This window comes from Mesoplodon mirus, assembly GCF_964341445.2.
Source record: "Mesoplodon mirus genome assembly, chromosome: 4".
Lineage (NCBI taxonomy): Eukaryota > Metazoa > Chordata > Mammalia > Artiodactyla > Ziphiidae > Mesoplodon > Mesoplodon mirus.
Genome location: NC_138979.1, coordinates 156903176 through 156928820, shown reverse-complemented (window position 1 = coordinate 156928820; position 25645 = coordinate 156903176). Strand labels below are relative to the sequence as shown.

Below are 25645 nucleotides of genomic sequence, written 5' to 3'. Positions count from 1 at the left end.
GAGGTAGATAGTCAAGAATAGTCAATTCTCAGTGAACTCTACATGTTTAATGAAACTTATAACTTCAGGGTGATGTAGCTGATTATAGGATACAGATTAATGTTCCATTTTGACCAAACCTATTATATAACAGAATGGCATGGATTGGGCCATTAGTCAGCTGCATTTCATATTCTCTTCAAACAGAATTCTTACTTTGGTGAATAAAAGAGTTGAGTGTCATCAACATGTATTAACTATTGTATTTGATGGCCTGCAGAGCACGGTGCCATGGAAAATTAAAAGAAGATGAAAGACCAGTCTGTGCTCTTAGATCAATGGGGAAGACCCACCAGAAACCCTCATCCAATCAGCTACAGAGACGTTGAAATATACAGAATCCTTTAGACAAAGTACCTTTAAGGAAGAGTCTTTGTCTTCTCATCTCTATCCGCAACATGTAGGCCTGTAGCTGGCACAGAGTAAGCATCTAGTAAATTATTTGCTCTGTGAATGAATTATAACTTTTTTGGTTTGGCTTGATTAATTGGAGCTAGATAATCTATTTTTTTTCTTCCTTCACCTTTAATGAAAAAAGAGAACCCCTCCCCCAAAATTGTAATTCACTTCAAGATTTTGGGGGAAAATGAAAATATCCAGAGTATAATCTGAGGTCAGTGCTTATTAAATTGAGCCCATTCTTTCTCTATATTTTATACATCTGTATTTGTATTATCCTATAGTTAGTGCTCCAGTAACTCTTACATTATCCTAAGATAATGTTAGATTATCCTAAGGCAATCCAAAATTATTAATCATCCAAGAAAACATATTTTAACTCAGTTTACTCCTTTCCTAAGGCAAGAAATAGGAAACTCATAGATTGATAACAACCACAGTTAAAGCAAAAAATTGTATGACTCCCATTGGTTAACTAGAGTACCACAATCCCAACACTCTGAACATTCAGTTAGCAAAATTTTCTAGCATGTTGCAAATCTGTCATATCTCAAGTTTAATACAACTTACAATATCATGAGTTAAGGAAACTGAAGTAGCAAGGTGAGCAGTATTCTAAAATTTCTCAGTTGAATAGCTCTTGGTAGTAAAAGTGAGGTCCAAGGAATCTGGCCGTCACCTGGGAGCTGATTACAAATGCAGAGTCTCAGGAAGCTCCTCAGACCCAGACCCACTCAGATAAAAATCTGCATTATAACAGATCCTTGGGTGAGCCCATGAATAAAGTTTGAGAAGCACTGTTGTAGGCAAGTGTCTTTCAAACATTTTGAATTATGACCCATAATAGGAAATACTCACATGCACACACACATAACTGAAGCAAAGTTTAACAAAATAATACCTATTTCTTCTATATATGATACATTCTAATATTTTGTGTTTTCTTCTAATTTCACTTACTTAAAATTAAATACTGGTCTTGACCCACTTTTGGAATGGGTCAACAGGCTTATATTTGAAAAATCACTACTCAGTAAATGGAAAATCACTGATGGAATCTGTGGATGCATAGACTATGGATTAAGTAGGGTAAGTAGGCTGGGTGTGGAGAAGACATTCAGGCAGTTTAGGTTAAAGCTAACTCAAACTTCACCAAATTGCTAGGATGGGACCTAATAATTTGCACTTTTAACAAGTTCCCAAGTTAATGCTGCTGGTCCTGGGACCATACTTTGAGAACCTCTGGTCTATATTAGTAAGGATGGTGATAAAGAGAAAGTGGATTCCACATATATTTAGGGATAAAAATCTACAGAACTTGCGGAGGTTAGTCAGTTGAGCTGGAATCCGTAAAAACAGTTAGAGGAGGTAAATATTGGAAAGCAGATTTGGCTTTGGAGTAGAGAGATATATTGTCAATTGAGAAAGAATCATCATTTGTTTTATGGAGCTGGTTTACCTCCAGCATACTTGGGCAAAGGATGAGAAATGGTTCTTTAAAAAGGAAACTCCCTTTGCATTTCTAAAGGGCCTCTTTTTTTTTTTTTTTTTTTTTAAGCAATTAGAGTAACTGACCTCACATATTAGGATACCTTTAGAATTAACTAGGAGGGTTGAAAGGTATAATTGGCCTGTGGTCTTTTGCCTGATGTCACCCAATGTCTTTCTTCCCTGCTAGCAAAAGGAAACTCACGTGAGGACCAATATTACACACTGAGTCATTGGCAGCTAGAGCTGCTATTAGAGTCTAGGCCTTTCAGCTTTGTGTAATACCAATAAATGTCACCCAGGCTTTGTGTAGTTATGGCTTTTGCAGAGTATACTCTGCAGCCAAACCTCAGGAAATCATGTGGCATTTATTATACTCAAATGTTGTTCAGAGTAGTATTCAGGTACTATAAGGGTTATAATGATGAGTTGAGATCCAGCCTAAGTTATTTACAGTCCAATATAAAGTGTTATAAGACAGAGATCAGTTTGAGCTTTAAGATAGTTACATAGTATGGAGATTCAGGAAGTAAATCATTCACATCTAGTGCAGTTATCTAGAAAGGCCTTGTCAATGAAGTGGCACTTAACTAAATTGCTTTTTTAATGTGAATGCCACTTCAATATATAAAAATGAATAAAAAGGTTAACATATAAACACTGTTTTCATACAACTCTAAAACGTATAGTATAACACACAAAACCGAAACTCCAAAACCAATAAAAATTTAATTTCCAACATTAATGTGATGGATAGCGATAGGCTGCAGAAATAAAATTCTTGCTTACAATGTAAATTTCTAACGTTTAGTGTTGTTAGTGAAGGTTTGGGGGCTGGGCTGCTTGAGTTTGAATCCTAGCTTTGCTACCTCCATTCTGTATGCCCATGGACAGGTTGCATAGCCTCTCTAGTTTTATTACTCATAAAATGGGGTTCCTAACTTATAGGGCTATTGTGAAGATTAAATAAGTTAGTACATGTAAAATGGATAGACAGCTCCAGACATGATAATAAATATACAGTGATTCCCGGCTATTAAAACTGACTGCTACAGCAAAGATTATTTTGAGCTCAATTCCTGTCATTGAATGTCATGTAGTGACTCAGTTTTCCCACTTGCATTCATATCATTATGAAACTTGGCTCTGATATGGAGCTATGACATCTTTGGAATTTGTTGACAAGACTGCATCACTAACTTATTTGTCTGCCTCTGAGAGAAAATACCTATTCCTTTACAATGAGAAATGCAGTTACCCTATGGGCAAGTTTAGTTACGTGAGTATTCCCACTACCATCAGCAATCTCGTACCTATTCTGTCTCTACCAGGAATTAACTAGAAAACTGAGTCTGAGAATTCACTGTGATGGTTGTAGAAATTCTGAAGTTCTTTCCCTTTGACAAATCTACCTGCCAAAAAACCAAGACATAATCAGAAGGTGGCTTGGTAGCATGAAATCACAGTCTATCAACTAGAAAACCCTGTATTCATTTCTACACCATAGGTAGCATGACTGATCATATTTAAGATCAGTCTTGGGAGATAAATAGAATTTTTTCAAAGGGAAAGGTGTTCAGATGATGGGTATAGCTTGAGCACAGGTATGAAGGTAAGAATATATGTTTTATGTCCCAGGATCAGTGAGTTGTGTGATTTAGCTAAAGCATAGGATGTATGAAAGGGTAATGAAAGATTAAACTGGAAAGGTAGGTTTCCAGTCCTTCATTTCCTGGAGGACTTTGCATACCAGAATGAGAAATCAGGCATGCACTCTTTCCTCCCCTGCTCCCAGTTTTGTTTTTGTTTTTGAGCAATAAAGTGGCATGAACAGAATTATACTTTAGGAAGATTGATCTGGAGACATAATGTTTGAATAGGTTAGAATGAGGGAGGACCCAGAGGAAAGTAAATTAGAGAGAAGGCGATCCCAGTAGTTCAACTAAAATTATTCATAACCTAAAGAGAGAGGCAATAGAAAGAAAATAACGTATGAGTAATGTTATTATGTTAGACTACAGGAGTTGCCAATATATTGTATGTAAAGATTGACAGAGTAGAGAGAGTTTTTAAATATTACCAAAATTTTAGTCTGAAGGAATGGTTGTGTCAATAAGAAAGAAGCCAGGATAGTTTGGTTTTGTGGGAAATAAAAAAGAGGCTTTGGATATGTTGAGTTGGGGTCTTAACAGAATATGCCCCAGCTGGCAGAATAGGTACCCAGCAGGAAACCGGCAAATCCAGAAGTAGAAGTAGGGATGAAAATGTGGGAGTTGTCTAGCAGATGATAGTTGAAATTGTGAAAATTCACCATGGGAGAGAAGAGGACAAAGGACTACTGATACTGAGGAATATTTACTTACCTTAAGAAGGAAGGAAGGGATACAGAATAGTGCAAGAACTGAGAGATCCAAGTGTTCATAAGCTAAGACAAGAGAGAACTGCAGAAGGGAGGAGGTGGTCTGAACACTGAAAAAGGGCTGTAGGATTTGGTGGTTGGAAGTTACTGCTGACCTGCAGGGGCAGCATGTTCTTCCCTGCCCCCCCACCCCACCCCCACCTCATATATTGAGAACACAAGGAAATAGAGGGAGCGGATGCTGAGGAAGTGGAGACAGCGCATGAAACAGTTCTTTCAAAAAGATTGGCAAAGAGGAGAGAAAGAAGATGGGAAGAGGGTGATGGTGGGTCCCAAGAAATACTTGTGTGTGTGTGTTTTAATAGATGAGGGTAACTTCAGTTGAGAAGGAGCAGAGAACAATAATAATTAAGGAATCAAGAGGGTAAGTGACTGCTTACGTTCTGTAAGGAGGCTAGGAGGAATACGATCAAGAGCACTAGTAAATGGGTTAGCCTAGATAAAGGAACTCTAATTCAGAAATAAGGGCAAAGCAGCACTAAGAGATATCAAGGAACTGAGGGGAAAGGAAAGAAAATGGAGAGAAGTGTTTTCAGAAGTTCTCAGTATTCTCAAGAAAGATAAGGCAAAGGAATCTGCTGAGAAGAGAGAGGTGATTGGAGTTGGAGTTTGATGGTAGGAAAGGTCTTGGAACAGCTACCAGTGCATATTTATTAGGGAGTTCACCAGATGAGAAGGGCTGTAAGGACGCAGCGGGAGCCGGCTAGTATGCGTCTGTGGTAGAGAATGTGACTGTGTATCTTTCTCTAGGAATATTAAACGCACTGACGACAAGGAAAGTAAATGCAGTGTGTTGCCCAGCACTGGAAAGATGGCAGAAGATCATGGGGATGAGGGATTCTAATAGTTTTCCAAGTGCTTTTTTGAAATACTAGGAACTCCTAGATGTGTAAAATGCTTTGGTGAGGATAAAGAGGACATTCACAGAGGTATAGGAGGTATGAAGAAAGTAGAAATTGTTTTTTTTAAGAGTTTGAGATATTGGAGCTGTAGCATGCCTAATGTTGAAGTTGAAGGCTTATGCCCGTTGGCGATTAGAATGGAATAGAGCTGGAATTCTTCACTTTGGAAAGGTAGACAGTTTATAAGGCCAAAGTGCTGATAGATTAATTCAAAAGGATATTGGCAGGAAATAGAGTGGAGGGACAATTTTGAACCTCTTGGAGAAGGAAAACTGTGACAAGGAAGATGAGAAGGTTGAATAAGTCAGTGACTTGATCTTCAGCTGAGGAAAGAATAGCTGGTGAGTCAAGGTGGAGGAAAATAGTGCAGAAGGAGCAGTAAAAGGCCAGGGCACTTTAGTCTTCCTTCCAGGATATAAAACCCCTATAGCCCTAGCTTCTACACTTACTATGACTTTGGGTAAATTACGTAGCCTTACTAAGCTTCAGGTTTTTTTTCTGTGAAAACAAGATAAAAAGTGTCTACCTCATAGGATTATTGTGATTCCTCAGTGAGATAATGTATGTAAAACATATAGCACAGAACCTACCAAATATATTAGATGTTCTTGCTGCCATTGCTGACATTGACATGTATAAAAGATACGTAGATTTTGCATAAAGTAGGCTATGCTGTGTCACTGAGTGCAGCATAGAATAGATACCACTTGTGGCCGGTGTCACTCCTGACACTGAGAAGTGTTAATACCAGAGCCCTTCACATCTCTCACCTTTAAGTAGTAGGACTCACCTTCACCAAAACATCTTAGAAGTTTGTATCATCACAGAAATACGGTTTTTAGTAAATTTGAGGAGAATAGGGATATCCATGGAATCAAGGGAATTTGTTCAAAAGAAAACAAGAACAATAGAAGGAGCTAGTAGATTTGTACCACATCAAACTAAATTGTGGAAGAGCTTCTCCGAGTTGTATTTCTAGAGCTGAAGCTGGCCATGCCAGGAATTAGACATATAAAGGATAGAGTGGTAACCTGGGAGACCATGTTAGCTGTAGGGAAGCAGGTTGATGCTCGTGGAAGACATACAAATACAGTAACAGAATCCCAAGTGTCAAAACAGGGCAGGCAGTAGGAGCTCAGAGAAAGGAGAGATTCCTTTTGTTGTTGTTGTTGTTTTAAACTTAGGTGCTCTTCAGATGGCCCATGTAACCTCAGTTCTAGGAAAACATAGCTTCAAAAATGAAAAGAGTTACTCTGAGTTCTAAGTAACTTTACCCCTTCTTCTAGCCCTTGGAATTTGCTCTGTAGGAGTTTGTTTTTTAAATCTTTGGTCACAGGAAAGTAAATCTTTGACTTATGAGAGTTCACATTCTACATCTCTTACTACTTTTCCTTGCTGTTTTTGGCAGGTAAACGGCCAAGACCTAAAGAACCTGCTGCACCAGGATGCTGTAGACCTCTTTCGTAATGCAGGCTATGCTGTGTCCCTGAGAGTGCAGCACAGGGTAGGTGTCATTTGCTGCCACCAGGCTTTTGTAACGTTGTGAATAAATCATGTGGTGTAATTTTCAGTAGTGTGTTTGGCTTTTTTCCTTTCACTGTCATTCTTTTGAAGAACCTGTCTGGCACAGGCAGGGGTCTTCTGAGACTTTTGCTTATCATTAAAGGAAATTTATAACAGTATGTTTGCAACCCAGGTCGTAGCTTCAAGGTAATGTGCCCTAAAGATAAAGCTTGACAACCAAATTAAAATAAATGGGGAAAAATACAACCAGAATCAATTTTATTTCATACTAGGGAAGGAAACATATGTCTGCCCTTGAACATTCTTATTTATGAAACTCTAAGTGCAACGATGGTGGGTTTTTTGATACCCACTATGTGCTTTTCCCTATCACCACAACGAACCCTTTTCTTATCAACTTGGGGATCCTCTTGACCAAAGTTCTAGTGCTCAAAGGGGAGCTCCAGGAGAAAGGAAATGGGATTCAGAATTCAGTCAAGTTAGCACCTATTCTACATCCATTCCTTAGTTCCTAGTGTTTTATAATTTGGACGATGAGAAGAGAAGCCTGAGTGGACATAATTCCTCTCATAGCACGAAGGACTTTGGAATGCATTTACAACACAGTTTAATTGTACCTTTAAAGTTACTCCCTCTTGAACTGATGCTGTCTTTGCTTCATTAACTCCTGAGTGAGGCTTCAAAGGCTGAAGAGTTCAACAGGAGATAGTAAAAAAAAGTGGAGAGGGCAAGGCACAAAAGATACCTGAGAAAACAGCTGGGGTTGCAAGCAGAATCTCTGTGGTGGATTAGAAAACAGGTTTATAGGAGACATATTGGTATTCAGCTGCTTCTGCCTTGGCTCTTCTTTGTTTCGAAAGCATGGGAGAATGTATGCAATAGGTAAAGGCAAGCAAATACAGGCATATGCTTTAGATATGATTAGTGTTCTTTTTGAAGGCATGTGAGAAGTGATTTACAAGGTTCATTTTTTAGGAAACATCCATAAATAACTCCAAACAAAACAGATTCTTCTGGTCAAGGAATTGGCCTAGCCCTAAAAAACATGTCTTTCTATTGAGCGTGTTCTCTCAGGACATCTCATCAGGAAATGAATGAAAGATGTAGAGGTGGGATAGAGGATAGAAAAGGTAGGTTGTTCAGTCTTGTCTTTCAGATTGAGGGGGTCAGAGTTTCATGGATTGTAATGAGGAGATTAAATGTAACTAAAAATGGCATCGCAGTTGCTGCCACTTACCTATTAAAAGTTAATGTTAACCTAATTCGAAAAGATACATGTACCCCAATGTTCATAGCACTGTTTACAATAGCCAGGACATGGAAGCAACCTAAGTGTCCAGATGAATGGATAAAGAAGATGTGGGGGGGGTGTGCGTGTGTATAATGGAATATTACTCAGCCGTAAAAACGAATGAAATATTGCCATTTGCAGGAACATGGATGGACTTAGAGATTATCATATTAAGTGAAGTAAGTCAGACAAAGAAAGACAAATACTGTATGATATCACTTATATGTGGAATCTTAAAAAGTGATACAAATGAACTTATTTATGAAACAGAAATAGACTCATAGACATAGAAAACAAACTTATGGTTACCAGAGGGGATAGTGGGGGCAGGTGGGGGAGAGATAAATTAGGAGTTTTGGGATTAGCAGATGCACACTACTATGTATAAAATAGATAAACAAGAACCTACTGTATAGCACAGGGAACTATATTCAATATCGTGTAATAACTGTAATGGAAAAGAATCTGAAAAAGAATATGTATATAAGTGAATCGCCTTGCTGTACACCTGAGACTAATACAACATTGTAAATTAATTATACTTCAGTTTTAAAAAACGGTTTAAAAAAAAGGTAATGTTAAGAAAGGCTACCTTTTACAAAATTGATTGAAATAAAGAAAGACCACCAGCCTCAAAAGGGAATGCTTAGGCAATGAAAAAATATAACTGTTAGGATATGATTTATTTTTACTTATTTACCTTTGAGTCTTTTACTTCCATTCCATGTAGGTTTCACCTTTATCTTTACCTAGTATTACAGAATAGGGGATGAAGGACAGGACCCCACCTTCAGAAGTAGGGGGTACCTTTTGGGAATTGGAAAGTATTTCTAAATAATGGCATTGCACCTGTGTTAACATTGCTCAGAGCTGCTCTTACTGCACTCTGATGACTGATAATCTTTCTAGAAAGATGGACACCCCCTGCCCCTGCCCAGTAATTTCCAGGCTCCCTATAGGATCAACAGGCTTCACCTCATATCTTCATTTTGCTGGTATGATACACATATAGCTTGGTGGAGACAGTACAGAAATAGAAAGAGGTTATCCCAGGGGTCCCTTTAGGTCAGTAGCACAGCAAGATTAAATGCCTCCCCATCAGATTTATTTTGTTTCCAAAGGATTGGTGAGATTGTTTTATCAACTCAGGGCAGACAGAGAGGACTCCTGTTCGATAGTGCTTGGGGTTTACAGCTTTGGGTGGTATAGAGACTGTAGACCCAGGTAATGTGTCAGCTTGGACATTTCAGTTGTGGTAAACACACATTGGTCACTAGAGTTAACATTTTTCTTCCTCTTCCAGTTACAGGTGCAGAATGGGCCTATAGGACATCACGGTGAAGGGGAGCCAAGTGGTATTCCCATAACTGTGGTGCTGGTGCCAGTGTTTGCCCTCATCATGGTAGCAGCCTGGGCCTTCGTGAGATACCGGCAACGACTTTGAAAAGCTTGCTTTCTTCCAGTGCTCCCAGAGAAGAAGATACATTTCTCTCTTTCTCTCACCCTCCTCCCCTGCCGTTCTCCCATAACTTTCCCTCTCTCTACATAGCCAACACACGATTTAAAGAGACTGCTACCCAACCAGAACCTTGCTGCTCGAAATCTCTAAATCCTCATACTCTAGTGGGAGAGTAAAGGCATTGTTTGAAGGAAAGCTGAAAGAAGGACTTGCTTAGAACAAATGAAGAGTTATATATTTTACTAGAACCACCAATAGAAGTTCAGCTGCAACCCAGAGAGGGAGAGGTCCAGTCTTCCCATCACCATGCGTGATTCCTTTTTTCTTACCTGGCATGTGTCAAAGATCAGCTGTAATAAGAGGAAGAAAGGATTTTTCTCTTTAATGATCTTCGTTGGGAAGTTTTTGTGTCCTTTATTTAATTTCTAACTACCTACTTGGGCACCTACTTTGTATCAAACAAAGGTGAATGAGGAGAGAATTTCTACTTTTTTAAAAAAGCAAATATATATATATATATACATACACACACACGTACGTATTCGTATATGATAGTATAATAGTGATGCCTTACGGAGAATTAAAGAGGTAGAAAGCAACTCTGGTTTCTGGGTTTCTGATGTAAGAATTAAGGGATAATCTTAATTGAAGAATTCGATATGTAGCGGGAGTGAGAGAGTGAGCCTTAAGAGAGGATGCAACTAATTAAAAATCTTAGAACAATATTTCTTCTCATAATAGCTGCGGTGAAGTTGAGGTAAAATGCCATAATCCAGCTTTGTGCAAGTCAGTCTGTTTAAAAAACTCGGGAGATGTAAATATAAACCTTACTAATCTCTGGGCTACCCTAGTGACTGTTTTGGTACCTTACAGACCCGTTAAAGCTGGAATGACTGCGGTCAGAGCTGTAACTATGGCGATGGGGCCAAACCAACCCAGTGAAAAAACTCAGGCTATCTTCCAGTCTTTCCTGTTTCTACTAACAGGCAAAATCTGAGAAAGGGACTGCTCCCAGCAGGATGGGCATGAAATCAGCTCTGCTTCAATTCGGTTGTTGAAAGGGTTTGGATTGCTACTGTTTTTTGAAAGGTTCTGAACGCTGGTTATGGCTTTTAATGAATAAATCGTTTTGAAGGGAAGGCGAAGAAAAGAGTTTTGTTTGTTTTAGGGGCTAGGGAAGTTTGGTGGATGTTTCAAGGGGAAACCTTATGGATGAATGGATGCTAGGGAATACCAGGGATATAAATGAGGTGGGAACCCTCCTGTTCATGTGGTATTGAAAGTTGGTTTTAAAGCACTAAGGAGAGCTGAAGCAAGACTAATTTTCTGGCTTAAAGAAAATCATTTCCATCCTCTAAATATACTGGCCAGGCTATAGGCTTTATATAATCTTGACAGCAAGAGTATGAAGACTTTCCCTCAGGCAGTCAGTTGTGTCCAATTTTTAGCATGAATGATCTGGTAAGAATTTTGTAAATGTTGATTGGACATCAGCTTTGTTATGACTTTTACAAAGAAGCAAAATACATAGCCTCCATTCCTAAAGGGTTTTATTTTTTGGTTCCACTTGGGAAGAGAACACCTTTACACATAATATACAATTACCTCCATAGGCAAGGCAATGTAAGTTAGTGTCAAATTTATACTGCAAACCAAAGGGAATGGTTACTGAGAACAGAGGCACTTGAGAACGTTCCATGGAGGAAGGGGACAAGTTAAGGACCCTTGAGGAGCTCACAGTCAAGAGAATTCATAAATAGATGAGAAGTTAAAAGTATATCATCAGGTTAAGTAATAGTTGAGAACAATAATAAAAGAAATGGTACTTTTCAGAGTATGATGCAGCTACAAGGACGTGCAGACACATTTTCTTTTTTCTTTTTTTTTTTTTTTAGGAATTCAGAGAAAGAAAGCTGTCACGTAATGGCATCAGGCCAGAGTGGAAGGGGAAGGCTTTTAAAAATAAAAACCCCAGTTAAGACCTTGCCTCTGGGTCACCTATTGGTATAAGAAGAAACTTGCTATAAACAATCCTAAGAGGATTTCTGCCTTCAGACCTGAATTGTTCAGTACCTCTGAGACTCACTTAGACAACTGCATTCATAGGTTCCATGGAGAAACCCTAACAGTATTCCAGTTCTCACCTCAACCAGCCCCTCTGTGGAGGCACAACCTCGGGTGCCCTCCCTGTATCTGGAGGAATGTGCAGCAGCTTCTGCAGTGGGCCTGCTTTCCTCCCAGGATTCCTTTCGGGGTTTGGACATTAACTCCTGAGAGGACCTTGAGACATACAGAAGGAAGCAAATGGCAAGCAGCAAGGAAAGCTATTTTGTTTTTTGTTTGTTGGTATATGTAAATAAAAACATCCCCATCATTGGTAGAGGTTTTGCTTTGGTTGATAATAGGGATTCCAATGCACTTTAATAATTCAGGTTTTCTCTGGAATTAAATAGCATTTAAAGATCAATATAGTAAAGGTTTAGGCAAGTATGCTACTTCAGTTATATTCTTATTTCTGATTCTCTAGAAAATTATCGTAGATGAAGTATCGGAGTCCATTGTAGGTCATTAAAAAATTCATCCTATTTATAGATTGAATCTAACATTTCTATCACTTTATCGATTGTAGCTAATATTATTCCCACCTAAATTACTATGTTCAAAGTTTTAAAAATTGAAAATCTTTTTTAAGACATTTACTTAAAACACTTTGCTACATTTATCCTATATTATACATACAATTGTAATAAGACATTGTTTGCTTCAATCGTCTCTTCCTGCCAAGTTTTAACCAATGCTATTGATTTAACTTAATCACACCATCTAGACATGTATAATAGAAAAAGGAAATTAATACCTGTTACTACATTCTGTGCCAGGTACTAAACTAAACCCTGATTGGTAACACTGTTTCTTCATGCCTCACAACTCTGAAGTCTAACTATTGTTAAAAAGACACTAAAGAAAAGAGAATAAATTGTTCTACTGAGATTACATAGGTGGTAATAATAGAATCAGGATTTAAACTCAGGACTTCAGGTGCCACCACCAATATTCCCTTACTGGCAGTGGTTCTCAAAGTGAGGCCTCTGGACAAAAACATCAGCATTACCTGGGAACTTCTTAGGAAAGCAAGTTCTTGGGCTCTACCCTAGACCTACTGAATCAGAAATTGAGTAGGGCACCCAGCAATCTGTTTTAATACTCCCTCCAGGTGACTGATGCACATTAAAGTTTGAGAATCACTGCTCTATGCCAATAGTCACCTTTTTCTCAGGTTAGAATCACCCAGAGAGCTGATAAAAATTCTGATGCCGAGGCTGCACCTAGATCAATTAAGCAGAATCTCTAGGGGTGGGAATAGGGCAGCAGTAGAACAGAGTTCATCATGTAATTCCAGTGTGCAGTGTCAGGAAAAAAAAAAAAAACGCTCTGGCATTTAAACCTAGACACTATTTAAATTATTGAATTACATAATGGGCGTTGCTCCAGCCAAAAATGAGAATTGCACTTGGGCCTTTTTGGAGCCCAGCTCTCCATTAGCTTCTGCCTCAAGTATAGATGTGGAATAAGAAGTGGAGCAGTATTTGGCTTCTGATTTGCTAAGGACTGACCAAACTCCAGCAAAAAGTATTAGCGTGTCAGTGTGTGCATCTATTAAAACCAAATCATAGAACATTGGAGCTAAAAGATTCTAGGATGAATCTCTCTTAAAGATGAGAAAATCAAGGTTCAGAGATGTGAACTAACTTAACCCAGATCAAAGACTTAGTCTGTGGCAGAGGTGCCCTTTCTGTCCATATATATGTCTTGAATGTATCCACTATATGAACATAGACAAAACTATCCTTTTTATCTCAGTCCACTTCCATCTTCTTTCTTTGGGCCTTGAATAAAGATCGGAAGAACTGATTGACAGCTGAAGGGTATTGCAAGCATCATGCAGAATTGGGAGATTACACAGAGTAATCTGAGAAAGACCTTGTATCGAATTCAATCAGATGAGCTCTTCTGAGACTAATTCCAATAGTTCAAAACTAGAAAAGTATTTTTTTTACATTGGACATGGTTTTTGTTGTGTAGATAAGCAATTTTTAAAATATTTTTAAATGAAACAATATAAGGTTCTCAACTATGTGGGGGAGTAGGGTTCATGTAATTTCATGTGAAGACAATAAACATTTTATTCTAACTATTTTAGTTGAAATTTATCTTTGGACAGATGAGAGTTTTTTTCTTCATTCAACAAATGAGTGCCTACTATGTGCTAGGTGCTGAAAATATATATTAAATATGGTCACTCTAAGCTGAAATAGCTCATCATCTGAAAGTGGGGGAGTATTTGTTGGTGATCTTTATGTTAAAGTATTTTTCTGATATCACCTAGAAATAGTAGATTGAGTTGTGAAGCTCTTTACCTCTCATTTATAATAGGTTTACAGTTGGTATCCTGGGGTAAGCCCCTTTTGCTGTTTCTCTTTTTATCTGCAAATCTTTTTGAGACAAACACTCACATCCAAAAGGGCAATTGCTGTCAAAAGGAAAACAGTATTTTAAGGAATTCTGTTCTGATCAGAACCAAGTTCTTAACAGCCATAGTCTCTTGCCTGATGTTGATACTTATAGAGAGACTCCAAAGCACTTGATCTGCTTACCTGATATACTTGATGATACTGTAATAACCTATATGATAAGAAAGCATTGTTGTGTCTAAAGAATCAAATGATAGCAACCACTAGATCTTGTTTCAAAATGTTTTCCTTACTGTTCATATTCTCTTTCTTTTTGCAGGGGAAAAGGGGAAAGGGAGAGCTGAAATGTGGTTTCAAATACAAGTCAATCATTAACAGAGTCATTTACAAAAGAACTTTGTATTTACTGTAATCATTAAATTGCTTGACCAGTCACAGGAAAATGGATGATCCTTCCTACTTTGCAGATTTGCAAATGGAACCACAAAATTGAATCCCATTTTAATTCTGTAACGGCAATGCTGATTTGAATATGAGTTTCTTATTACTGTTTTTGACGTTGAACACTGTTTTTATTGTGTAAAATACATGTGCATTTTACCCCCAAGACATGTTAGTCTTTGTAAGATTATTTTCCTTATGAACCTTATTTTATTTTGCTTCCTTTCTACTTTGATCCTAATGTCATATTGCATGCCTGGATCTAAACAGCAGTCAGTTTCTCAGATCAAATAGATGCCCTATAGCAACTTGGAAGATATATGGACATAAAACCATATTTTCTAAGGAATACCATTATAAATTAAATATGTTAATGATGCCATCAAAACAGATAATAATCTCTCTTAAGCTTTGCTATTTGATACCAGATACAGTACATGAAATAATAGTGTACCTAACTGTGCCTAACTTAGTATTGGCATTCAACAAAAACCTGTTGCATTTGTCAGTAAATCTTTACAATCTTTTCCACCTTATTTTGGGTATTGTTGAATAAATATCTCCTTATTTAGCCACCAACTTCCTAGGGTAACGCTCTGACAGAGCAATGGAAAGAGAAAAGAAAGAAATCTAAATGATCAATTTGAGGCTTAGCTTTGACATAGAAGATTAGGAGATAAGCATAAGGGCTCTATCATGTACTGCTAATAATAATTGGCTAACAATTATTAAGCTCTCATCAATTTATTTCAATCTTAATCTTATTTTAGCTACTGTGCTAAGCCCTTTACATGTGTTTATTTAAGCCTCACAACAACTCTATAACTGCTGCTATTATCCCCATTTTACAGATGAGATAAGTAAGACATAGATTAATTTGCCTAAATTACACAGCTATTAAGTGCCAGAGCTGGGATTTAAACTTAGGCAGTCTAGCTCCAGAACCTACGTACATAACCATGACGCTATGCTGTCTCTACTCTCCATGGTTCCAGGCACTACATTGGGCCATCCTTTTCCATAACTTATAAATGTCCGTGAATTCTCACAACTATGCGAGTCAGTATCAGTAATTCTATTTTGATAGATAGGGTAACTCAAGGCCTAAAGACGTTAATAACTTGCTCAAGATACATTGCTAATTAGTGCCAGACGTGGGAATTCCCTTCAAGCCAGTGAGGAGTCTTCTTTCTCTTCCATCATTCCAGGAAATTAAAGTTTATCATACTGAATTTGGTTCAACCTTGCCAGCATAGCCTTCCATTATGGATAATAGGGAACTGACTGCATTAGGTTAAATGTTCTACAACAACAGCAGTAGTAGTACCATTCATTTTATACAGAGTCTGGAAGCAATTAACCAGCATTTGCCATCTGACTTGTCTTCCCTCCACCCCCCAAAACCTTACAAGATACATAGAAGACAGAAAAGGGTTTGTGCCACAGGATGTGAAAGGACTTGTCAGAACTGAATATTGACTTTTGCCCAAGTTACCTTGTATATAGCTGACTCTGATGTGAAAAGTCAGTATTGCTGCGTCATATGACTTAAGCAAAGATCAGACCTGGAGTCAAAGTGCTAGTGTCTAACTGTTATGTGTACAGAATGGCCATTTTCTCCCTTGATGGGCAAGGAAGGTATGTAAGTTATCAACTACATAACAAAGCACTGCAAAACTTAATGGCTTAAATTTTTAAAAATTATTTTTAAAAAGATTCTATGAATTGACTGTTTCTTCTGCTACCACCTAGAGTCGCATGGAACAGCAATCATCTGATGGCAGAAGAAGGGTAAGTAGTCCAAGATGGCCTCTCTCTCCTGTCTGGTACTTAGTGCTAGCTATAGCCAAGGGTTCCTTGCTTTTTCTCCACATGGCCTCTCATTTTCCAATAGACTAGATTGGGCTCTTCATAGCAGGGGAAGAGGGGGTTCTCAGGGAATTGTTCTAAGAAGGCAAGTCCCGATGTGGGAAGCACTAGTCAAGCCTTTGTACTTGTCACACTTGCTGATGTTTTATTGGCCAGACCAGGCCATGGCTAAGCCTAGAGTCATTATCGGATGGGACCTAAACCCCGCCTCTTGATGGAAGCAGTGCAAAGAATTTTTGGTCATTTTTAATCCACACAGGAAGAAACCCAACTTCAAACAGCGAAGACCAGGGGTCAGCAAATTTTTTCTCAAAGGACAAGATAGTAAATATTTTAGGCTTGCAGGCCTTGGGTCTTTGCAGTTTGGGTATGAAAGCAACCATAGACAATATATATGCAAAAGGGTGTGGCTGTTTTCCAGTAAAACTTTATTTACAAAAACTGATGTCCTGCTACACTATAGTTTGAGGACTGCTGCCAAAGATTATCGCAGGTTGAGATAGACTTTTAAGAGTGAAAACGAGAGAAGAAAGCTCCCAAATGTTGATCCCTTGGAGTCCCAAATTGAGGAGCATTGACACATTTCCTAGGAAAGGCTCTTTTTTAAAATCTCTTATCCTACAAGAAAGAGAAGCCAGGGAAGGTTCAATGAAAATTTCCCCTGCTGTAATTTTGGAAATGAGTTGAAGAGTGACCATTGTCAGACTTCATGAAGCACCCATCATAGCCAGGATACCATCCAAAATTCAAGGATTCACATAAAAGTTATAACAATATTAAGAATTCACCAGGCACTTTATGGAAGTTATTTCATTCCATGCTTAAATAATCTTATTAGATTGAAATTATTACCCTATATTAAAGATGGAAAGATAGAACTTTGGAGATGTGAAGTTAACTGTCTCTAGTTAATATCATTATTAATGTTAAAACCTAAACAGTCAAGGTTTGAAACCAGAACCAGAATATTTTCTGGCTCCTTATACTCCACCACATTGCCCTTGCCTTTTGAGTTTGGAGGAGAGTAATCTATGTAGAAAAATAACTTACTGGAAAAATTATTTGGTACTAGTCACACACACACACACACACAAAATAGTGTCTCTTCAGATGCAGAAAAAAGGGAATAAGAAAGGATTGGTAGTTTTCTCCTACCTGTTTTAAATATTGTGCATTAATAGAATACTTGAGGTATAGTAAGGCCAAAAAATCAGGAGGAAACTGACATTGAAAAGATAGTTTGTTACTCACAGTTTCCAAGAAAAGAGGACACACTATGCCATGGGGGCCACACAGGGAAGCAGTGATGCTGGTCACAAAGCAGAGGGAGAGGGAGGAACTGTGGGCAAGAGACTTTATTGTGGTTTCCATGAGAAGGAACAGACAAGGCCAGGTAAGCAGGTTTAAGATTGGCTAGTTTGAATAATGTCAATGGTCTCTGTGGCATAGGGGCTGTCCCTAGCTATCTGGTACCTGGCCTTGGGGTGATTAGGGCATGTGGATAGTGGCCCTAAGTGTGAGAGCTCAGAAAGGAGGTCATTGGAATGTGGGCTCTGGATTGTCTGGTTTGTATTTGAAAACTGCTCATGGGAGAGTTGTTTACTATCTCTAAAAATTGACTAACACTGAGAGGAGTAGTCCATTCAGGGTCAGGAAGGCCCCAGATGTCAAAGCATCAAAATACAGGAAATAAAAAACACTGGTTACACTGCCACTACTGCTATAGTGGGATCTCTGTCCCTCTAATTTCTGCCTTTACTCCCAAACCTACAGAAATGACTGAGATAGCCAAAGGTAATCAGAACTATCTAGAAAATAGCAAAGAACAAGGAAGGAAGCAAAACAACAACAGAGAGTTCTGGTTCAAGGTGACAACATAGGAAAATCCTGATCTCACTTCTTCTCACACACTGAGTCTACAGCTACATACAGAACAATTTTCTCTTAAAAAAACCTAAAGACTGGCTAAGTGATGACCACATCAGGCAAACAAGAGGAAAACCACCTCAAACTGAGCTGGAGGCTGGGATACAATCTTGCCATAAACCCCATCCCCAGCACAGTGGCACTCAACCCAGAGAAAACTCAAAACCCGAAGCTTCTCCCTGAGGAGAAAAGGGTTTTATTTCCACATCAGTAACCTCAACTGTTAAGACCTGCACCAGAGAGATGACCCCCAACATCTTTGAAAGCTAATGGGACCCACAAGACCGTAGTAATCTGGGAGACATTTCTTAAAGGGCCCATGCACTGAGAAGAGCACCAGGGCTTAGCTCATCCATCAGCCAATCACACCCAGACTTAAAGTGAAAGAGACTCGAAGATCAGGAACAAGACAAGGATGACCACTATCACCACTTTTATTCAACATAGTATTGGAAATCCTAGCCACGGCAATGAGACAAGAAATAGAAACAAAAGGGATCCAAGTTGAAAGGAAGAAGTAAAGCTGTCATTGTTTGCAGATGACATGATACTATACATAGAAAATCCTAAAGACACCACTGGAAAACTACTAGAACTCATCAATGAATACAGTAAAGTTGCATAATAAAAAATTAATATACAAAAATTTGTTGCATTTCAATACACTAACAAACTATCAGAGAAAATAAGAAAACAATCCCATGCAAAGAATGAAATACCTAGGATAAAATCTAAGGAGGTAAAATGACTGTACTCGGAAAACTATAAGAAATTAATGAAAAAAATTGAAGACAATACAAACAAATGGAAAGATATACCATGCTCATGGATTGGAAAAATTAATATTGTTAAAATGAACTTACTACCCAGGGCAGTCTACAGATTCAGTGCAATCCTTATGAAAATACCAATAGCATTTTTCACAGAACTAGAACAAATCTGAAATTTCCATGGAAATACAAAAGACCCTAAATATCCAAAGCAATCTTGAGAGAGAAGAACAAAGCTGGAAGTATCACACTTCCTGAATTCAAACTATACTACAAAACTACAGTAGTGAAAAACCCACGTTTATACAGAAATTAACCTACAACAAAGGAGGCAAGAAAATACAGTGGGGAACAGATAACCTTTTTGGTAAATTGTGTTGGGAAAACTGGACAGGAACATACAAAAGAATCAAACAGGACAACTTTCTCACCCTTTATGTATAAATAAACTCATAATGGATTAAAGACTCAAATGTAAGACCTGAAATCATAAAACATCTAGAAGGAAACAGAGTGCATTCTTTGACATTCTTCTTAGCAATATATTTTTGGATATGTCTCCTTTGGCAAAGGAAACAAAAGAAAAAATAAACAAATGAAACCTAATCAAAGTAAAAAGGTTTTGCACAGTGGCAGAAACTATTGACAAAATGAAAAGGCCGCCTAATGAATGGGAGCAGATATTTGCAAATGATATATCTGATGAGGGGTTAATATCCACAATATACAACTAAACATGAAAAAAAAAAACCCCAATAAGCTGATTAAAACATGGGCAGAGGACCTGAAGAGTTTCCAAAGAAGACATATAGATGGCCAACAGGCACATGAAAAGATGCTCAACATTACTAATCATTAGAGAAATGCAAATCAGAGATTCAATGAGATGCGACCTCACAAGTTTCAGAATGGTTATTATCAAAAAGACAAGGAACAACGAGTGTCGGTGAAGATGTGGAGAAAAGGGAACCCTCATGCATTGTTGGTAGGAATTTAAATTGGTGCAGCCACTATGGAAAACAGTATGGAGGTTTATCAAAAGCTAAAAGTAAAACTACCATGTGGTCCAGCAATTCCACACCTGGGTATATATAAGAAGAAAAGGAAAACGCTAATTCAGAAGGCCAACAGCTGAAGTTTCTGTGGAAATTCTAGAGGCCAGAAGAGTGTGGCATCTGGCGTCATATATTTAAAGTGTAGTAACCTTAAATGAGTATAATCTATAAATATATTGAATCACTGTGTTGTACACCTGAAAACAATATAATATTGTAAATCAACTATACTTCAGTTTAAAAATAAGAAAAGAAATTACGTTTTTTCTCGTGAATTCTCTTCAGGCTGAGTTAAAGCATACTTGTATCTTTTTGAATATTCCTGGGTGCACTTATTTTTTAAAAATCCTCCAGTATTGCATACAACACATTTACACAGTAGTACATTCTTCTTTTCTAAATATTAATGTGTGTGTTAACATGATCCACAAGAGTAATCCACAAGTAATCCACAAGAGCCAAGTGAGATAAGCTGTTTATGGTAACTTCCTTATTTTGAGTTGATTCCATTTACAAGCAGTTCTATGTAGAAATGATTTTTGAAAAGACAAAGAAAATGATGTGTGAAACAGTGATGATCGTGATAATGATGCACTCTTCTGGAAAGAGCTAAAAAGAAGCTAAAGTCAGAATATTTTTATACATCAACTCTTTTGAGGTATACTCAGCATACAATAAAATGCACAGATTTAAGGATGCAGCTTGATGAGTTTTGACTTGTAAGCACCATCCTGTCTTAGTCAGTTTGGACTGCTATAATAAAATACCTTAGACTCGGTGGCTTATAAACAAGAATACTTAATTTCTCACAGTTCTGAAGGCTAGTAAGTCCAAGATCAAGGCACCAGCAGATTTAGTGTCTGGTGAGAACCACTTCCTGTCTCATGGATGACTCCTTCTCACTGTAACCACACAGGGCAGAAGGGGTGAAAGATCTCTCTGAGTCCTCTTCTATAAAAGCACTAATCACCTTCCAAAGACCCCACCTGCTAATACCACCACCTTGGGGGTTAGGATTTCAAACGTTCGTCTTGAGCACACCCCAATCAAGATTCAGAAGTTTCCCATCACTCCAGAAAGTTCCCTCCATCCCTCCATTCCCTCACGTCAGGAAAACAGTGATTTAAATTCTGTTCCCCTATATTATTTTCTGGACTATTCCAGAACTTCATACAAATGAAGTCCTGTATTAAGTTTCTTTGGTCTGATTTCTTTCTATCATCATAGTATCTGTGAGATACATACATCCATGTTCTTACACATGTCAGAAACTTGTTCAGATTTACTGAGGATTATCATACTAAATGAATATGCCAGTTTGTTTGCCATTCATCTATTCAGTGCTGGTTGTTTGTTTCCAGTCTGTGGAATAAACTTGTGAATAATGCTGCTATGAATATCCACATATGAATCACTGTGGGGAAAATCCTATGGCTAGAATCACTGAGACGTAGGGCAAGTGTAAGTTTAACTTTATTAGAAACTATTATTATCCACCCTACCTTTTCTACTCATGACACTATTTATTCTTTTGTTCCGTTAATCACGCCCAACACATTCTATTTTTATAAAGTATGAGAGAATCTGATTCTTTCCTCAAAATTCTTACACAACGAAGCTTCCATTCTCCTCTCCATTTTGTAATTTCTTAATTACAAATTGAAGCCTTGTCTCATTTTGGTTTCAGGAAAAAAATGTCAATCACTGTCTTAAAATTGCACGACACACACTGATTCTTCCCCTGTGACTCCTCCAAGAGGCCGTGGGACCACTCAGCCCAAGATGGACACTCCATTTTTCCTAATTTCTCCCATGTTTCCTCCTCTCTAAGAGCCCTGTGCCAGGATCCCCAGGATCACTTAGCACAGCCCCTCCCCCTCATGAATATACCATTGTTATGTAAGAGCTTCCCCCTCCCTCCTCCACCTCTCTGGGGATGCCCAGCCTCCAGCCTCTCTGCTCTCCTCAGGACTAGACTGCTGTTTAGGTGTTGCTGTTCCAGGGATAGTCTTGCCTGCCTCCCGCTGGAGTGCATTTCTTTGGTCACAGGCTTCCTCACTCATGGGGCCTGCCTGGGCCCAGGCCCACCTGGCAGGTGATCTCTGGCTGCCTCTGCTCTGTCTACTCCTGTTTCCGACCTGCTGCTCCCATGACTCCCCAGATTGGCATTTCACTTCCTCTGAAATTGTGATCCCCAGGAAGGTGTCCCACAGAGTGCGTGGAGCTGCAACACAAGGCCAGCTCTCCTACAAGGTTCGCTTCAGTGGCCAAGGACATGTGCTTCACATGAGAGTCAAGAAGAGCTTGCTGCCCAGGCATTTTCCTATTATCACCGATAACAACAAAGGTGCCATGCAGGAGGACTACCCTTTTATCCCCCGAGACTGTTAATACTTTAGCCACCTGGAAGGGGTTCCTGGGTCCATGGGCAAACTGGACACCTGCTATGGGGGTCTGCATGGCATGCTGCAGGTGGATGACTTCACTTAGGAAATCAAACCACTGGAGGCTTCCAAATCTGATCATCTGATTTTCTTTTTAACATCTTTATTAGAGTATAATTGCTTTACAATGGTGTGTTAGTTTCTGCTTTATAACAAAGTGAATCAGTTATACATATACATATGTTCCCATATCTCTTCCCTCTTGTGTCTCCCTCCCTCCCACCCTTCCTATCCCACCCCTCTAGGTGGTCACAAACCACCAAGCTGATCTCCATGTGATAATGCAGCTGCTTCCCACTAGCTAGCTATTTTACATTTGGTAGTGTATATATATCCATGCCCCTCTCTCATTTTGTCACAACTTACCCTTCCCCCTCCCCATATCCTCAAGTCCATTCTCTAGTAGGTGTGTGTCTTTATTCCCATCTTACCCTAGGTTATTCATGACCTTTATTTTTTCTTAGATTCCATATATATGTGTTAGCATACGGTGTTTGTTTTTCTCTTTCTGACTTACTTCACTCTGTATGACAGTCTCTAGATCCATCCACGTCTCTACAAGTGACCCAATTTTGTTCCTTTTTATGGTTGAGTAATATTCCATTGTATATATGTACCATATTTTCTTTATCCATTCATCTGTCCATGGGCACTTAGGTTGCTTCCATGTCCTGGCTATTGTAAATAGTGCTGCACTGAACATTGGGGTGCATGTGTCTTTTTGAATTATGTTTTTTTTCTGAGTATATGCCCAGTATATACTCAGAGATTGCTGAGTTATATGGTAATTCTATTTTTAGTTTTTTAAGGAACCTCCATACTGTTCTCCATAGTGGCTGTATCAACTTACATTCCCACCAACAGTGCAAGAGTATTCCCTTTTCTGCACACCCTCTCCAGCATTTATTGTTTGTACATTTTCTGATGATGCCCATTCTAACTGGTGTGAGGTGATACCTCATTGTAGTTTTGATTTACATTTCTCTAATAATTAGTGATGTTGAGCAGCTTTTCATGTGCTTCATGGCCATCTGTATATCTTCTTTGGAGAAATGTCTATTTAGGTCTTCTGCCCATTTTTTGATTGAGTTGTTTGTGTTTTTAACATTGAGCTGCATGAGCTGTTTATATATTTTGGAGATTAATCCTTTGTCCGTTGATTCGTTTGCAGATATTTTCTCCCATTCTGAGAGTTGTCTTTTCATCTTGTTTATAGTTTCCTTGGCTGTGCAAAAGCTTTTAAGTCTCATTAGGTCCCATTTGTTTATTTTTGTTTTTATTTCCATTACTCTAGGAGGTGGGTCAAAAAAGATCTTGCTGTGATTTATGTCAGGGTGTTCTTTCTATGTTTCCCTCTAAGAGTTTTATAGTGTCCACTCTTACATTTAGGTCTTGAATCCATTTTGAGTTTATTTTTGTGTATGGTATTAGGGCATGTTCTAATTTCATTCTTTTACATGTAGCTGTCCACTTTTCCCAGCACCATTTGTTGACGAGACTGTCTTTTCTCCATTGTATATCCTTGCCTCCTTTGTCATAGATTAGTTGACCATAGGTGTGTGGGTTTATCTCTGGGCTTTCTGTCTTGTTCTATATCTATATTTCTGTCTTTGTGCCAGTACCATATTGTCTTGATTACTGTAGCTTTGTAGTATAGTCTGAAGTCAGGGAGTCTGATTCTTCCAGGTCCATTTTTTTCCCTCAAGACTGCTTTGGCTATTCAGGGTCTTTTGTGTCTCCATACAGATTTTAAGATTTTTTGATCTAGTTCTATAAAAAATGTCATTGGTAGTTTGATAGGGATTGCACTGAATCTGTAGATTGCTTTGGGTAGTATAGTCATTTTCACAATATTGATTCTTCCAATCCAAGAACATGGTATATCTCTCCATCTGTTGGTATCATCTTTAATTTCTTTCATCAGTGTCTTATAGTTTTCTGCATACAGGTCTTTTGTCTCCCTAGGTAGGTTTATTCCTAGGTATTTTATTCTTTTTGTTGCAATGGTAAATGGGAATGTTTCCTTAATTGCTCTTTCAGAGTTTTCATCATTAGTTTATAGGAATGCAAGAGATTTCTGTGCATTAATTTTGTATCCCACAATGTTACCAAATTCATTGATTAGGTCTAGTAGTTTTCCAGTGGCATCTTTAGGATTCTCTGTGTATAGTTTCATGTCATCTGCAAATAGTGACAATTTTACTTCTTCTTTTCCAGTTTGAATTCCTTTTATTTCTTTTTCTTCTCTGATTTCTGTGGCTAGGACTTCCAAAGCTATGTTGAATTATAGTGGCGAGAGTGGACATCCTTGTCCTGTTCCTGATCTTAAAGTAAATGCATTCAGTTTTTCACCATTGAGAATGATGTTTGCTGTGGGTTTGTCATATATGGTCTTTATTATGTTGAGGTGGGTTCTCACTATATCCACTTTCTCTAGAGTTTTTAGCATAAATCAGTGTTAAATTTTGTCAAAAGCTTTTTCTGCATCTATTGAGATGATCATATGGTTTTTAATCTTTCAATTTATTAATATGATGTATCACATTGACTGATTTGTGTATATTGCAGAATACTTGCATCCCTGGGACAAATCCCACTTGATCATGGTGTATGTCCTTTTAATGTGTTGTTGGATTCTGTTTGCTAGTATTTTGTTGAGGAAATTTGCATCTATATTCATCACTGATATTGGTCTGTAATTTTCTTCTTTTTTTTTTAGTATCCTTTTCTGGTTTTGGTATCAGGGTGATGGTGGCATCATAGAATGAGTTTAGGCATGTTCTTTCCTCTGCAATTTTTGGAAAAGTTTGAGATGGGTGGGTGTTAGCTCTTCTCTAAATGCTTGAAAGAATTCACCTGTGAAGCCATCTGGTCCTGGACTTCTATTTATTGGCAGATTTTTAATCACAGTTTCAATTTCCTTACTTGTGATTGGGGTATTCATATTTTCTGTTTCTTCCTGGTTCAGTCTTGGTAGGTTATACCTTTCTAAGAATTTGTCCATTTCTTCCAGGTTGTCCATTTTATTGGCATAGAGTTCCTTGTAGTAGTCTCTTAGGATGTTTTGTATTTCTGCGGTGTCTGTTGTAAGTTCTCCTTTTTCATTCTAATTTTATTAATTTGTGTCCTCTCCCTCTTTTTCTTGAT

The 25645-nt window shown here is 38.2% G+C and overlaps 1 protein-coding gene across 2 annotated transcripts in view; it reads left to right on the top strand.

The window, feature by feature from the left end:
* SYNJ2BP (synaptojanin 2 binding protein) overlaps window positions 1-13716 on the top strand; it is a 40136-nt gene extending 26420 nt beyond the window's left edge. Inside the window, exons 3-5 of one of the 2 annotated variants that reach the window (XR_014293948.1) lie at window positions 6656-6751; window positions 9366-9986; window positions 11417-13716. Coding sequence is in view for 1 of the 2 variants with exons in the window: in XM_082619701.1 (XP_082475827.1) it covers window positions 6656-6751; window positions 9366-9506 (237 nt within the window). In the remaining variant the exon portion in view is untranslated. Of the gene's footprint in view, window positions 1-6655; window positions 6752-9365 lie in introns of both variants that reach the window. The other variant, XM_082619701.1, reaches the window with a different exon arrangement.
* Window positions 13717-25645: the final 11929 nt, after the last annotated feature.